The 14910-nt window shown below is 42.2% G+C and overlaps 1 protein-coding gene across 1 annotated transcript in view; it reads left to right on the top strand.

The window, feature by feature from the left end:
• TAF3 (TATA-box binding protein associated factor 3) overlaps window positions 1–11158 on the top strand; it is a 114182-nt gene extending 103024 nt beyond the window's left edge. The window contains exons 5-7 of the mRNA XM_084292566.1: window positions 4453–4708; window positions 8156–8262; window positions 9048–11158. Coding sequence (XP_084148692.1) covers window positions 4453–4708; window positions 8156–8262; window positions 9048–9162 — 478 coding nt within the window. The 3' untranslated portion in view covers window positions 9163–11158. The remainder of the gene's footprint in view (window positions 1–4452; window positions 4709–8155; window positions 8263–9047) is intronic.
• The last annotated feature ends 3752 nt before the right edge of the window (window positions 11159–14910 follow it).

The raw sequence follows: 14910 nt of genomic DNA, 5'->3' as shown, positions 1-14910 counted from the left end.
AAAATCAGCTCTAATCTGTGAGGAATCTAAACCATATGGAAATGTTCCTAATTCCCCTGGGTGTTTTTGACACTTCTACCCATAGGTCTTAGAGTATTTCAGTATTTTATTTTTTTTTTTCTGGTGAAACAATCTCAGTTACAAATGTGAGATTTCTCAGTAATTAAAATAGTTGCACCACCTCTCTTTCTAGCATTGAGGAACTTGTATCAATAAGGGAATATCAACACTAATAGATAAGAAATGTCACCCATAATAATGAGTGGCAGTTGTGCTAGCTTTAATTATGTCAGTATGGTTGGTGGTGACATTTTTCTGTGTACAGAGACCCTTTAGCTCATGCTTCTTGCTTAAAAATGGGTCATTATAACTTCTAAAGTGTTGTCCTCTTTTAGGCAGAGCCTACGTGAAACAATTTTTAAGGAGCTTGACCTCCAAGAAACAAAGATTCCCATAATTCTTGACCAGACCTTTCTCAGTCCTGACACAGCATTTTTTGGAGCCCATCGCTCATAGCAGACATTCAGCTCTGTGGTTCTTATCCTATTTTTGAAAAGCCATTTCCTTTCAGTGCACGTGTCTTTTCCTTATGTTTATATGAAGCAGTCAACGGGGCTTTCAGCCATAAGGATCAGAATGAAATCAAATAAATTGCTTCCAAAGATAGCAAACTATTTCACACCTTGGAGCCTCCTTTTGCTCCAGATGTGGCGTGTTAGCTCATGCCAATTAGAGGCGATTATAAACTGACTGACCTGTTGTGATGCTAAAGAGCTGGGGAGAATTTGCACTTTGCTTGTGAGCCAACGCCGTTTTCATCCAGTTTGGGTTTGGATGTGTCTATGTGAACAGAGTGATTGCTCCAGAGTAGTGATGAAAATGGGATTTCATTAACTCTAATGTTGTGAAGGGTTTATTTTAAACATATTATGGATACATGTGTTCAGTTAGAAAAGCACCGAGGTTTTTAAGAAGTACAGTTCCTGTTAGCATTTAAGGAGAAATCCAAAGAGAATTTAGGTTGGGCACAACCAGGTGCACAACATTTACATTAATTCTGTTTTTTCAAAAGGGAGTGGTAGCCTTTAGTTATGATATACGGAGGCTCTTGTTACCACATCTATTCCAAGGGTTTTCTCACACCTCTTCATTCTGGGGGAACTGTTTTGATTCAAAAACAGCTTTGATTTTTATCTTTCAGTGTAGAATACAGATGTGATACATCACCAGGCGAGCAGCCTGCAGAGAGAAGTGTGATTCTCATCTTGGGACTCTGAGCGTGTTGATGGTGGCTGACGTTCATTTGTGTTTTATGACTTCAAAAAGTATTAATCCAGCTCCAGTTTTTGAGTTTATGGATGAGGAGGAGGGGAAAGGAGGTGAAATTTCATCTTTATGTAGTGTTGTACCTACAGACTTACAGGTCCTGATTTTGGAAGCATAGGAAAAACTCATTTGGGATAGAATATAACGATATAGGTATGGTGATGTCCAAAAGTGCTGATTAAAACCTAGCATGGACCTCGGTAGCAGGAGGATCGAAGCTTTGCTACAGCGAGTACCGCCTACTTGCAGCGTGCTCCGTGCCTCACTTTTCTTGTCTATAAAATAGATCTCGTAAATCTTGCCATCATTTACATACTGTTTTGATATCAGGTTTCTCTCCAAGTCTGAAGTAACATTAATTATTAGTCGTGGGACTGCTATTTCCCTTTGATTTCTCCCCACCTCCATATTGCCATGTGTGCAGCCCCTTTTTCAGGAAGGAGGACAGGCCCAACCACCCTCTCGGAGATTACTCCATCGCCTCTAATGGTGTAGCACGAAGCCATTCATTTCTCCACTCTGGAGTCTAAAGTCTCAGAACTTTATTAGCCCAAGGGAGTGGTAGGCCCAAGCGTGCTCCAAAATGCCGATCTCCCGTTTTGATAACTGAGCTCTAAAAATCAAGATAAACAAGCTGCCCTATATATTGAACGTGTCTTAATTGCACACTTGAAGCAAACCAGCCAATCAATGGGGATGTGTCACCCGCTAATGAATATTTGTAGTTTTGGAAGATTTTATTCGTGATGTTCCCTACAGTTTCTGCACTTATGAGTAGAATGGCTTTTGAAGACCCTGTTCAGGAGGAGAACCTGGCTTTATCTTGGCCAGGAAACTATAATTTAATTTAATACATTCGCTGGGCATGGTCACTCTTATTCAAATTGTATTAGCTAATACTTCTTTTAAACTGTTTACATTGTGTGCAAAGTTGTGTTTAAAGTCCTATTAGCTAATACTTTTCCTAGTACAGACTAGGGAAGGGTTGACTCTCTGAAGAACTCATGGCAGGACTTTGTTTACTTGGAGGGGGGTAGAAGTGGGCACAGCGAAAGCAGGAATAATGATGTTTGAAACCCTACAAATGACTTCTGCTGAGCCAAATATTTTGTTCTCTGTCCCTCTCCACAGTTTTATTATTGCCAAATTTTATTTTATTTTTATGAAGAGGAGGCTTTCAAGTCAAAGGGGTGACTGTGCAAGCCATGGGAGTAGTGCCACTACCCAAGGTCTTGAGCGTTCAGCTTTGGGAACAGTGGAAGGAGGAAGGCACAAAAGCAGCATCAGAGATGGTGTGTGGCCAGCCTGAAAGAGCCCAAGTGAGCCATGTGCTAAGGTTTTCATTGAACCAGAAATGCATCACAGACATTGAAGAGCCAATGAGAAAGCTTGCTTGGTGGGAGATAACAGCGTTTTTTCAAAGGTAGCCCCCTAACTAGGGGCAGGAGTAGACGTCTAGGTTGCTCCCAGGACAACGTGATAGCAGGACCTCCTTCCTTCTGCATGTTGCAGGCAGGGAGTTAAGAGTGCTCTGGTTTGACACACAGTCTGGAACCTTTCAGACACATTTGGGGAGCCTGAGCCCCGAAATCAGGCCCCTGAAGTAATCACTAGATGACTTTCAAGCAGTGTGAAAGCCTTTAGTGCAGGGGATGGCCAGGAAGACCATCCATCAGCTTTTAGATTCTGCTCCACTCTAAGTTTCTAAACTTCCTTGGTTTTGGTTTTCCTCCGGTAGTCACTTACATGGGGTCTCAGAAGGTCGGTGTTATGGTTCCCTGGATGTGATGTGGCAGACTAGTCAATAAACACAAACCCATTGCTCTGTTTCCTTTCACTCTTTTTTCCTCGTACTTGCCATAGTTCTGATTTAGTAGGGCAAGTGGCGTATCTAGGGAGAAAAACATGATTATCTCAGCTGAGCTTTAAATATCATGTAGTTCCAGCTTGTTCTCTAATGATGGCTTGGATTATTGACTTGAATTGCAGACAAGGTCTCCGATGTTATCGATACTGCCTTTTGAATATCATAAAGGAGCTGCAGAAAACTCTTCAGCTGCACATAAAGTTCCCACTGACAGTGGAGCTGGGCTTTCCTCCCCTCGTTCTCAGGAGTTGTTCCAACTCGATCTTCATCATGGTTTTCCTACCAATGTCTGCCTTTTTTTTTCCTTTCTTAAGATGTCCTCCTTCCTGGAATGTCTAACCTTTCTTTAATTTTCCTTCTTCCTCCAGTCCCTTCACAAATGAACTGCACTCCCACAGTTACCATTCATATATAAATAAGTTAAATGATTTACCAAAATGTGGTAAAAACAAATAGTCCTAGCCTGTGTTTTGTTTGGGGTTTTTCTGTTTTGTTTTACAAAAAGCCCTTTTCCTTCTTCTCGTGTTTCCAGTCTCGAGTCGTATTGTAAGGGCCTTGTCTGTTAAAATGCAGGCACATCAATAACACCATGTCTCAACATTCGTTAATAAATACTGGGTCCCCCATATATCCCCCTTCCTGGGCAAGATTATTCTATACTGTCTATTTACTAGAGCTACATCCTGTCTACTTCAGCTACTCGAGTAAGTAGCAATATTTTAACTGCTGAGTATATAGTGTGCGTCATTTATTTGTCCTGACTAGATCTACTGCTGATTTCATAAACATTTGAGGAAAGAAATACCAAACTAGCAAATATTTGCAGAACCCCCTAATGTAGAGTCTTAAGAGGATGATATCGTCTCGCAGTTTGAAGATTAAAATCAGTGCTGTTCACAGCTGATTAACTTTCCTTTCTAATATTTCCCACAAATTGAGCTAATGTAATAAAACTTAACGAAACAAGGTTTAGTGAAGCCACAGAGAATATTTATATGACAGCGAGCTATGGAGTGGTTCAGGCTGTCCCGACATTCACTTTGTAATAGCTCTGTACTTTATCCTGTCCGCTCGTCAGGGTCTGTGAATGGATGGGTGTAGCAATGAGAGCAGCCCTTGTGCTGGGTTGAAACAGCCTCAGTGCTGACTTAAAGGTGATGTGAATCAGCTGCACTATATTTTCTCTGTATCTGCTCGGTGATCGAGCGGTGCTTTCTTTCCCATCAGCTCTTAACGATTCTCATTTTTTGGTCCTTCAGAGTCATCAGCAAAGTGGTGCCAGCCCCGGAGGCCAAACCTGCTACTCCTGCGAGCCGGCCCAAAACACCTCCACCTGTGCCATCACCGGTGCCAGCTCCTGTCCATGTCACCCCTCCTCCAGCTCCTGCTCCTCCTCCTCCGCAGCCTACGGTCTCGCCAGTCGTGCTTCCACCTCCATCTCCAGCCGTCTCTGCGGCCGGAGGCTCCAAAGCGCCTGTCAGGAGCGTGGTGACCGAGACTGTCAGTACTTACGTGGTAGGTAACGCGTGCTGCCATGTGTTGTCCCGGCACATTCATCTTCTCAATTGCTGAGCTTCGTGGTGACTCATCTCAAACTGAGGGTGCCGGACTTGCGATGTTGCTCTCCACTAAGCAACTCTTATCTGCCTCTTGCTTCCGTGCACTTGTTTTGAAAGGTTAATCATTAAAACACTACTACTTAGGTTGGTATTTTCCCATGTTTCCAGCCCAACACTTAAATTTCTTCTAACAAGTCCAGTTATATCCCATTTATCCTCACCTAACTGAGCTAGAGCATAAAGTTTTGGAGATGGAGATTTTTTTTATAGATGCTTTCATAAGCACTGAATTGAAACCTCAAATGTCAAACTCGCCATAGATTTTGCTGTCAGTCGGGTAAAGTACAAAGCCCTCACACAACATCAAGAACGTGACTTAGCCATCATTTGAGGTGCATAGAGTACACTACTCTGGTTTCCTCAACATAGAGAAATTGTAAATGTTTGTGCTTCTCGAAGTCTGTAGCTAGCTCCTCAGTCTGTTCGACATTTGCTCTGAACTTGGTCTCTCTGGCAGCATTAAGACTTCTTCATTCCTTTAGAAAAGTCTCCTGTACAACACAACACAGGAACTACATTCTCTAAAAGAGTGTGGACACACCTTTGGGCAGGACTGCAATTGTTTTGCTACAGCAAATTTCTGCTCTAGATGCAGTGTAAGACGGAAGCCCTACCGTTTTTGATCACTGAGGAGCAGCACATACCACCAACAGTAGCAGCAGTGTTGTTATCCTCCCCGTCCTGGCTGAGTTCCAGCTTGGATGGTGACACCTTGCTTATCTATAGCGGGTGCCAGTTTAAAAATCTCACCATTTAAAGCACCTGAAACTTGCTTTTGTTACAGAGTTTACTTTAATTGTAACATGCACATGATTTTTTTTTAATTCCTGTTTTTATAAAGATTCCTAGTGTAAATCTACCCTGCTGGTTCTAACGGAGAAGGTGCTCTTCCTTGCTTAACTGTTGTATCATGTTACTGGTCTCTATTTAAACAGCTGCTACATTTCACTCCAGAGTTGGTTACAGTACTCGACTACCTCACATAAGCTGTGCATATCTTCAGGGTGAAGGATATGTATCCTCACCTTCTCCATCACAGCATAAATGTGGTGTCACTCTTACACATTACAGTAGTGTCCAGAAGCTTTGAAAATCACCCTAGGAGGGAAGCATTTTCAAAGTACTGCACTACAGCAAATTTTCCGCAGTATTAAAGGCAAATAATTTAGAGATGATGATAGTTTAAAGAAGGAAAACCTATAACTTTTCCTGAGGCCAGTACTTCAGTGGTAACACACTTAGCACCTCAGGGAGAATTCAGAGAACCGTACTCAGTAGGCTCCAGGTTATCTTTATTTTTCTTTTATAACATTATAGTTGAAACCAGGGCTTTACTGCAGTAGGATCCAAGTAGGTATGCAGGCAGAGAGACTCCCGATGTGAGAAGTTTCCAAGTCAAAAAGCTGACAAAGAGGTTGGAGAAGAAGGGAATAATTAATAATTATTAGCCCCTTGTATGAAGGGAATCCAGGACACAGAATGATGAAATGGCGTTCCCAAGGGCGCATGGGAAAGCTCTCGGGGAGATAAGATTGGAGCCAGTGTGACAGGGGTACACGACTCCCTTCTGCACGGAAGGACAAAGGATGATGTTATACTTGGAAAACAAAAGTTATTATGTGGGATCTCCCTGCGGGATAGTATCTCAGTAAGTGTGTTCCGATCGTTAACTCGAAATGGTTTGTACTAAAATAGCATTGGGCAGTCACACACTGTCCCTCCTTCCACGACCCTTGGCTCGTCAAGGAACACGAAGTTAGGAGACATTTTGACATCCTCATTCAGCAGCCCAAGTTCTTAACAAACACGGAGAGGTTTTGGTGGACCACCTTGCCCCCCTCCAGCCCGTGATCTTCTAAAACACCGAGAAGAGCATTCTGCCAAAAAACATCCCCCTGAAAACTTAAGTTTGGACAATTTGGGGTGTCTGTCTCCTGATGGGGCAGTGTCAGGCAGCATTCCCTATAGGTGTCACCACTGGTGCCCAAACCTGGCAGCGCCCAGATGGGGCACGTGCCAAATGGCAGTGCCCACAGGTGGGAGCGTGGCGGTAGGACTGAGCCTTACAATCAGCGAGCTTCAAAAGCCAGTTCATCGTGTGATGCTGCACGTTGCGGTTGGGAAGGGTTTGGTCCCTGCTTAATATTCCTGGGCTTTGTTTTTTCCAGTTTTAGATCACACAGAAGTGCAGGGCTTTAAGAGGAGTCAGTCGAGAGTGATGTGTTGGTTGCAGCTTTGGTGTATTCCTATTGATTTTTCTGGCAGGGGTGTAAGATGTACAGACCACCGTGTAGTAGCTTTATGTTGTGTTTTCTTTTTTCCCCTAAGAACATCTGGGGATTTTCATCTGCTGCTTTTTAATATCGCATTCGTAAGCTGTACAGATAGCAGAAAGTTATTGTCTTAGATATGTGTAACTGCACTAATGCACAAAAGCTGAGAACAAAACAATTCATATTTTTGAGATTGGGTTATAATGTGCAAATCTCCATAAAGGAATGATGAAATCAGGGTAATACCCCAGGCATTCTGTATTCCATATTGGGAATTTACACTTCTTTGGATGGACTTTGTGACATTTTTCACGTATGTTGTTACCAAAGAACTGTTAAAGAAAGCACTTGAAATTTAAAAATACAAATATGGCTCTGGCAGGGCATAAACATTAAAAAACATCATGAAACTCTGAATATGATAAACCCGGCAAGCAGCTGCCTAATACTGTAAATGATCTGCCTCTCTTGTTTCATTTACCCTTTAGTAAATTGTGCTGTGACATAAATGTCATAAGGGGAATGGAAAGTTACTCAGTAACAACTTTTTTTTTTATATCCTGATCTTATCAGCTAGTCGAGTTGAAGACTTTGGCTAATAAGTAATAAAGCAACATATCCACATTGCACTGGATATTTTACATGTGCATAAGACTGTTATCTTCCGCAGGAGCCTGCTGTAGCTCGTTCTCGCCATTACCAGGGTAGAAATGTGAAAAGCCAGCCTTCTAGTCGTGGTGGTGTATAGACAGAGCAGGAATTGTGTGGCCGAGCCCCGGCTGCTCTGTGTGAGTGGCTGTGAGTAGGTCGGGTGGCACAACTGGCTTTGCTGGTTCACGGGACAATACAGAAAAATGCATGCCTTTGCCTCAAGTACAGCATAGGAAAAATCAATTAAAACCTAATGCTGAGCACCTAGGGTGAGAGAAGTCCTAAATAAGAAAGGTGACCATTGAAAAGCTTTGTTGGATAAGCAACAATTTTTTTGTTGTTTAATTATTATTTAAATGTTGATTTTGCTGCCTGCTTGCCCTGCAAACCAGCTAACTTTCCTTTTTTCTTTGCACCAGATCCGAGACGAATGGGGTAACCAGATCTGGATCTGTCCTGGCTGTAACAAGCCAGATGATGGCAGTCCAATGATAGGTTGTGATGACTGCGATGATTGGTATCACTGGTAAGTTGTTCTCATCCATCCTGTTCTGCCGTTCCCCGCAGATTGTGGCTATATTATTAACCCCCCCCTTTTTTTTTCTTTTTTTTTTTTTTTTTTGTTTGTGAGGCTGGGAATATTTGAATGGCTTTGCTGTACCCAATTTAATAATCTGGAAGATACTTTTATCTCTGTTTCTCTGGAATTTGAAGCAGCAGATTTTAAACTAAAGGAGTGTTACTTTAATTAATGGGAATCGGTGATAACAGTTGTTTTTGAAACGATGAGGAAATATGGCTGATTCCGGTAATTTTGAAAGAAGTACAGGATTATGAGCACAGTGTATACAGATAGACATTTCAAGTTATGAAGCATTGTATGAACAGTAATATAAATGTCAGCTCATATAAGGGGTTCGAGGAATTAATCACTTTTTAGGCCTTTTTTTTAACCAGCTACATAAAATCATAAGTTTTTTTTTTTTTGCAGATGTATTAAAGAAGCATTTAAAATTATTTTAAATCTAGCCTATTATTCCTGAAAGTGCGGTCATATTTTCTATTAAAACGATTTCTTATCTGAGTGTCCTTTCGATATATTTTCTTGTTTCAAAGCAAGTTTATTTTACATTTCTGTTAGATGATTGTATTCATCAATGCAGTGATGATATAATTGCTCTGCTAATTTGGGGGGAGGAAGGGGAGGAAGGCCAGATCCTGTATCCCACTGAAATGTTTAATTTCTTGGGGTAAGAAATAAAAGTAACGTTACTCCTCTGCAATGACACCACATTTCCCTGTCCTCCACAGGCCTTGCGTCGGGATCACGACTGCACCCCCAGAAGAGATCCAGTGGTTCTGCTCCAAGTGTGCCAACAAAAAGAAAGATAAAAAACACAAGAAGAGGAAGCACAGAGCACACTGAAGACCTTGCTGTGGATTGAAGTCGTGTGGTCGCTTCAGCACTTCGGCCCTGGCTCCATCGCAGAGGGATGCGGTGTGCTCGCCTCTCACCCTCCGTCACTGGGTGTTTTGGGTTTGACTCTGCAGTGAATCAAGGGCAAGGATCTCTTGTCCGTTGGGGGCTGTTGCATTTTTCAGGCTGTACGAGCCCAGGGGGTTGGATTTTGGTACATTCTGATGCTGTCTTTCACCTACCGAGGGACGTTTTTGCACAGAGCGATATGAAGACTTCAGTAGTTAATGGTACCGCTCCCACTCCTGTGGCTCGGCAGCAACAAAGTTGAATGTTGTACATACCTGTTATATTTCCTTCTCAATTTCTTTTGAATTCCTCTGGAACCTTTGCAGTAAGGTGACGAGAGGAGAAGAAAATGTAAATTGCAGTAAGTTGTAAACTGAGGAGACCTTCTGGAATGATTTCTGTAGTCTGGATGCAGTTCAGCCTCTACTCCCGCTGAGCCAGATAATCATAATGTGGAAATAAAAAGTGGCTGGTAAATATTTTTGTGACAAGAATATATGAAGCTTTTTCCCTTGATTTTTAGTACTAACATAAAATAAACATGTTCAAGCTTTTGTGAAATATCTTCTATTTTTTAAAAAACAAAGTTTCTATTGTGTCAATTTTTTTCTTCAGTGTGAATTTATTTTGGTGGACCTGTAATATATTTTATACTTTGGTTTTGTTTTTTAGTCTTTGTCGATGTACCGTTTCATTGCTTGTACATTTCATGGGTGTGTAAAAACACTTCACATTAAAAGAGTTTCACACATGTAAATACCTGATATTTATAAAGTACCTTTTTATTTTTTAGGGCATGAGGATTTTTATTTTTGTTTGCCTGAGAAGACAAACCTAGCAGCTATTAAAAGCCCATGTAACACACGCTTGTCCTTGTGGCTTTAAGGGATTGGCGAGATCTGCCCCAGTGGTGCGCACACGAGAAGTCAACCAGCACCATAATTAGGCCTCGATTCAGATACTTAAACATGTGGTAACTGCTTAAGAAGTGAGTAATCCTATTGCCTTCAAGGAGACTGTTCCCACACTTAGTTATACATGTGCTTAAATGCCTTCTGAATTGAGGGCTTAGGCCAGGGGCTCTGCACTTTTAATGGTAGCTCCAGTGTGTTAATCTGTAGCTGGAGCTCAGATTTTTTTTTTTTTTTTTTTTCTTTTTTTAACAAGTGGTAGCAAGTTTTCCGAAATGGTCAGGTTCATGTTTAGGTGAAGGAGATGCCTGATGCCATTAAGGCCAGAAGATACATTTTTCTGCTTTGTGTATCCCCTTGGTAAGACCAACAAAGTGAATGCGTATTATATTTTTAATGAGGGGGAAAATTGCAGAGGAAAAAAGAAGAAAACAACAGTATTATATATTGTAGTGCAGTGGTCTCAGAGCTAAATAAACCGTAAGAATAAATTTGAAGAAAAAAAATAAATCTTTTGTTTCTGAATTCATAGGGAGCATTTGGATTTCATTGCTTAATTTGGGGATATTTCTACTTCAAACTGTTCAGCGAGAAACATCTGAGGTTTGAGCGTACAGCCCTTTAACCTGTTGCACAGATATTAAGGGTTATTTTTTAAATGCATCCAAATTGATATTAATGACAATGAATTAGTCATGTTTTTAAAAGCTCCAGTCTAGTTAGGGAAATGAGGCTTTGCTGATAGAACTGTTAAATTGCAAATCAGGGGAGATATGGATGAAATTGGTTTATTAAAAGTGCACTGTTACCTTCTTTGTTCAATGCCACCTCATTTATATTCTGTCCCTGCTAATTACCAGTCAGTGCGTCAGTCAAGAAAAGTTCTTGAGTTCGATTTTTTTTTTTTATCTCGAATTGTTGAATGTCTCAAACCTGCTTCTTGTTTTCCTCCACGTGTAATGTGCAGACATACAAAATATACAGTCTTTGGTCGTTTCTGGTTGCAATAATAAAGAACTAGCTTTTGGTAAGTTGTTTCATCCATTTCCTCCGCTCAGCTAATCACAACCCCTCGCATTTATTTGACTGAATTATTCAAGGTGCCGTGGAAGAAGGGACGAACTTTTGTCGTTTCAGCCACAGGACAGAGCTTTCTGTGAATGCTCGTGCACCGCTGCCACCGGATTGCTTTCCTACCCCAGGTTTTATGATTTTATAAATGACCTTGGTGGTAATAAAACCAAAGAATCATTTTCAGGAGCTTGTGTGGCTCACGGGATTAGTAACAGGAGAAGGGGCCTTTCACCTCTGGGTCATCGGTTCGGAGCAGCCTCGGTCAGCAGCCGTGAAGAGCCTGACTCCCCTTTCACTTACACTGGTGTAGACCAGGAATCAGGGGCACAAAAGAATAATCGGCTTCCAAAAATAGCTACCCGCCGAGCAGCCGTGGGGTATGGACCTTCCTTCCCCAGAAAAAAAAATACTGAGGTGTTTGGAATTTGCTTTTGTTTGCAGTTATAACTTCACATCTTGTGTTTCCATTAATACAAGCTCTGCCAGAATCAGGGCTCTTCCCTTTGCTCATTGGTTTTATGCTTGGGCATTTTAATTCCTCTGAATCTGGGTGTGACTGGGGTTTTGGCCTACTGCAGCCTTCTTCCGTGAAATGAGGGCACTTGGGGTGTTTAAGGGTTGTTTTTCTCGTTGATTTTCATGGAAGAGCATCAGGGACCTGGGTGTTTTCCCTGCCTTGGAGGGCAACTTTGTCAAAGAGGATGCAAGCCCTGCCTTGGGAAAACATCTATTTTCACAGATAGAACAAGGTCATGGACAGAGCTGCTTAAAAGTGTAGAAAGTGAGGAATTCAGAGATTTCAGTGAGAAGACAACTCGCTGTCTGCCATGGTGAGAAGGCAGATACAGCCTTCCCCTTTACTGATGCACACAGTACAGAGAGGATTCAAGCGGTACAGCAAGTATTGGTAGGGAATACTCCAGAAAACCGTGCAAAAACTATTCCGTGAGAAAAGCTTGTTGGATCCTGCCTTTACTCTAGGGCCAGATTTTTATCTGGAGTCAGTTGGGAGTCAGTTGGAGCTGTGTCAGCTTACAGAGGCTGAGGAGCTCTGCACTCGCGCTCCACCGCCGGCTTCGGGGATAGGGAAGCAGCCACATCTGTCATGAAACGAGACTTTTTTATTATCCTCTCGTTGTAGATGTAAGTCTTCGGTAAGGCAGCCTACACCAGCAGGGTGCTGGAGAAAACAGCAATGCCAGCTCCTCGCTGCAGTGTCTTGAGCAAAATCGCCAGCTGTTAGTGAGCTTTGCACCCCCCCCAAAAAATCTATGGTGTTAATATCGAGAAGGTGAGCAAAAAGCCCTGAAATAGAAAAAAAAAAAAAAAAAAAAAAAAACAAAAAAAAACAAAAAAAAAAAAAAAAACAAAAAAACTATCTTCAGAAATGGAAAAATCTATCTTGACTACTGATTTTATTGGAGGGCAGAGATACAAATGCAGAGCATCCATCCCTGGCGTAATGGAGATGCACTTTTCTGGAGATAATCTACCTTCGGGGCTGTATGTCATGCTCAGAGCATAATTTCTCTGCTTGACAAGGTGTTTCTCTTCTGAAGGTGTCCGCAGCTCAGTACAGTGAGGATCTTTATGCTCCACGACTGATTTGTGATTCCAAATGTCCTGGAAGAAAGAAAGAAAAAAAAAGAATCAGAGGGTATCAGAGCCTGCTGACTTTGTCTGGGCTTTCCAGAGATAAAATATAGTGTATTACTTCACTGTATCACCTAAACCTTCTTTGTTCTCCTTTCAATAGGACGATTAAACAAAGACCTCCTAACCAAATTAAAGTATAAAATGAACGCTGAGATATGGAAACCTTGCCAGGAAGAATGTTAATGAATGAAGTTCACTAAAGGCGTGCTGGCTAAGTTTTCAATACAAATAGTTTTATGGCCAATCTCTTTAGATCATAGCAGCTTGCTTTAGAAGTTTAAGTCTCAAAAGTAGATGAGTTTCCTTCGTCGGAGAATGAGTTAGATAATGCTCTGAATAAACTCCCTCTTCACAGTCTTGTCAGTCACGCTATTTAGGAATCTCTCCCTTTCTTCTGGGGACTCCCGGATCAGCTCTAACCTAAAAAATAGAAAGCTGCTATTAATCCCTGGATGGCAGAGGATGCTGTAACGGGAGATTTATGGCTGGCAAACGGCTCCTACCTGGCTGATGTGAGCAGGAATGGTCAGATGTGAGCTGCCCAACAGTTTTCTGAGCAGTCAAATGCCGTCTAAACCTAAACTAGGTACGAGATTTTCCATGTGGTTTTTAAAAAGCACAAGGAGAAAACCATTTTTAGCGAATACACAGGGAACTGATGTGCTCTTAGCATCAGTGTTTCCATCAGGATTTCCAAGAGATTAAAAAAAAAAAAAAAAAAAAAGCAATAAGACTTGGATGATTTTATTGCCTAAACAAGGGAGAAAGAAACTTAAAAATTGACTGGAAGTTCAGGTTTAATCATCTGTCATGAGCAGGAATTTGTTTCATAAATTACAAACTTGCCTGTCGATTCCTCCCTAAGCCAACATGATTTTGATGATGACAGGAGCTTTGGTGCCTGTCACTTATTGCTGTGGGACTAATGAGCAGGGTGAAGGTGGGGGTCACCTACTGGCCACCCTGGTGTCTCCAGGGCCCCTGGTGCTGTCACTGCCCAGCTGCATGCAGTCCTTCAGCACAGGAGGGCTCAAGTTGTGACCAAGTAGATCCCCCCACCCATCAGGGACTGGGCACAATTTGCTGTAGTTGTTTAAAATTTGGCATTCAAGTTATGCTGTAAGAATAGTCACGTTAGGTGTATACCTCTCCTCAGAGATTTCGTTCCCCGCGTGATAACCATGGCACAAAGGGAGAAATGCACTCCTGTTATCGGGAAACTCGGCCCCAGTGCTCAGCTCTGGTGTAGCTGAGTTTGGGCACCAGATCTGTGCGTGCCCCAGTTTCCACCTGCAGGAGCAGGATAATGTTTCTTGCTCTGGCAGCTTGGCTTCAGCCTTGGACCCAGGCTGATGAGAAGCTGGCAGAACAGCCCAGACATTCCCACGAGCTAAATCACCCATTGCTCCCCACTGGAGCTATCGGCAGCTCCCTTGGCACAGGGTCTGATCCTGAACCCGCTCTTCAATTAAATCTTTCTCTGCACCTCTGCACTTGTATTTTCATAAAGGTTGGGTACTGGAAGCCATCTGCTGAACCAAACAGGTCCCTCGGCCTTGCAAATTGTAGTTGACCCTTTTCCAACAGATTTTCCAACATGAACCCAACCTTCTCATTGGCTCAGTTGTGGCCTCCTGGGCTCACATCAAGACCTTATTTTGCTACTCCTGGCTCTGTTTTGCTTCCAAGGCTATCTGGTGGGATTTATCTAAGAAACTGCTTCTTGGTTAAAGTTACTTTGGGGACACCAAAATCTGCCTCTCATAATTAATACAATAGCTGCCTTCTCTGGGCTTTGTGGGCTGTGAAATGCCTGAGTTAGTGCTAGGAGCTGGCTTGTATTAAGACACTGAGAATGAAGTGGTGCTGTTGTTCTCAATACTTTCTGCAAAGACAGATGCTCAGTCAACCCCAAAATCCAGGCCTTTGCCTCAATATCTAATAACCCAGCTCAGCCATCGACTCTTAGTGCCACCCACTTTCTAAAAGGCTGAGTTTGCAGTGTCGTATCCCTTCAACCCTTATGACTGCTACTGGCTAAATGCTG

Source organism: Netta rufina, assembly GCF_964035555.1.
Source record: "Netta rufina genome assembly, chromosome: 1".
Classification (NCBI taxonomy): Eukaryota; Metazoa; Chordata; class Aves; order Anseriformes; family Anatidae; genus Netta; species Netta rufina.
This window is presented reverse-complemented; position numbering and strand designations above follow the sequence as displayed.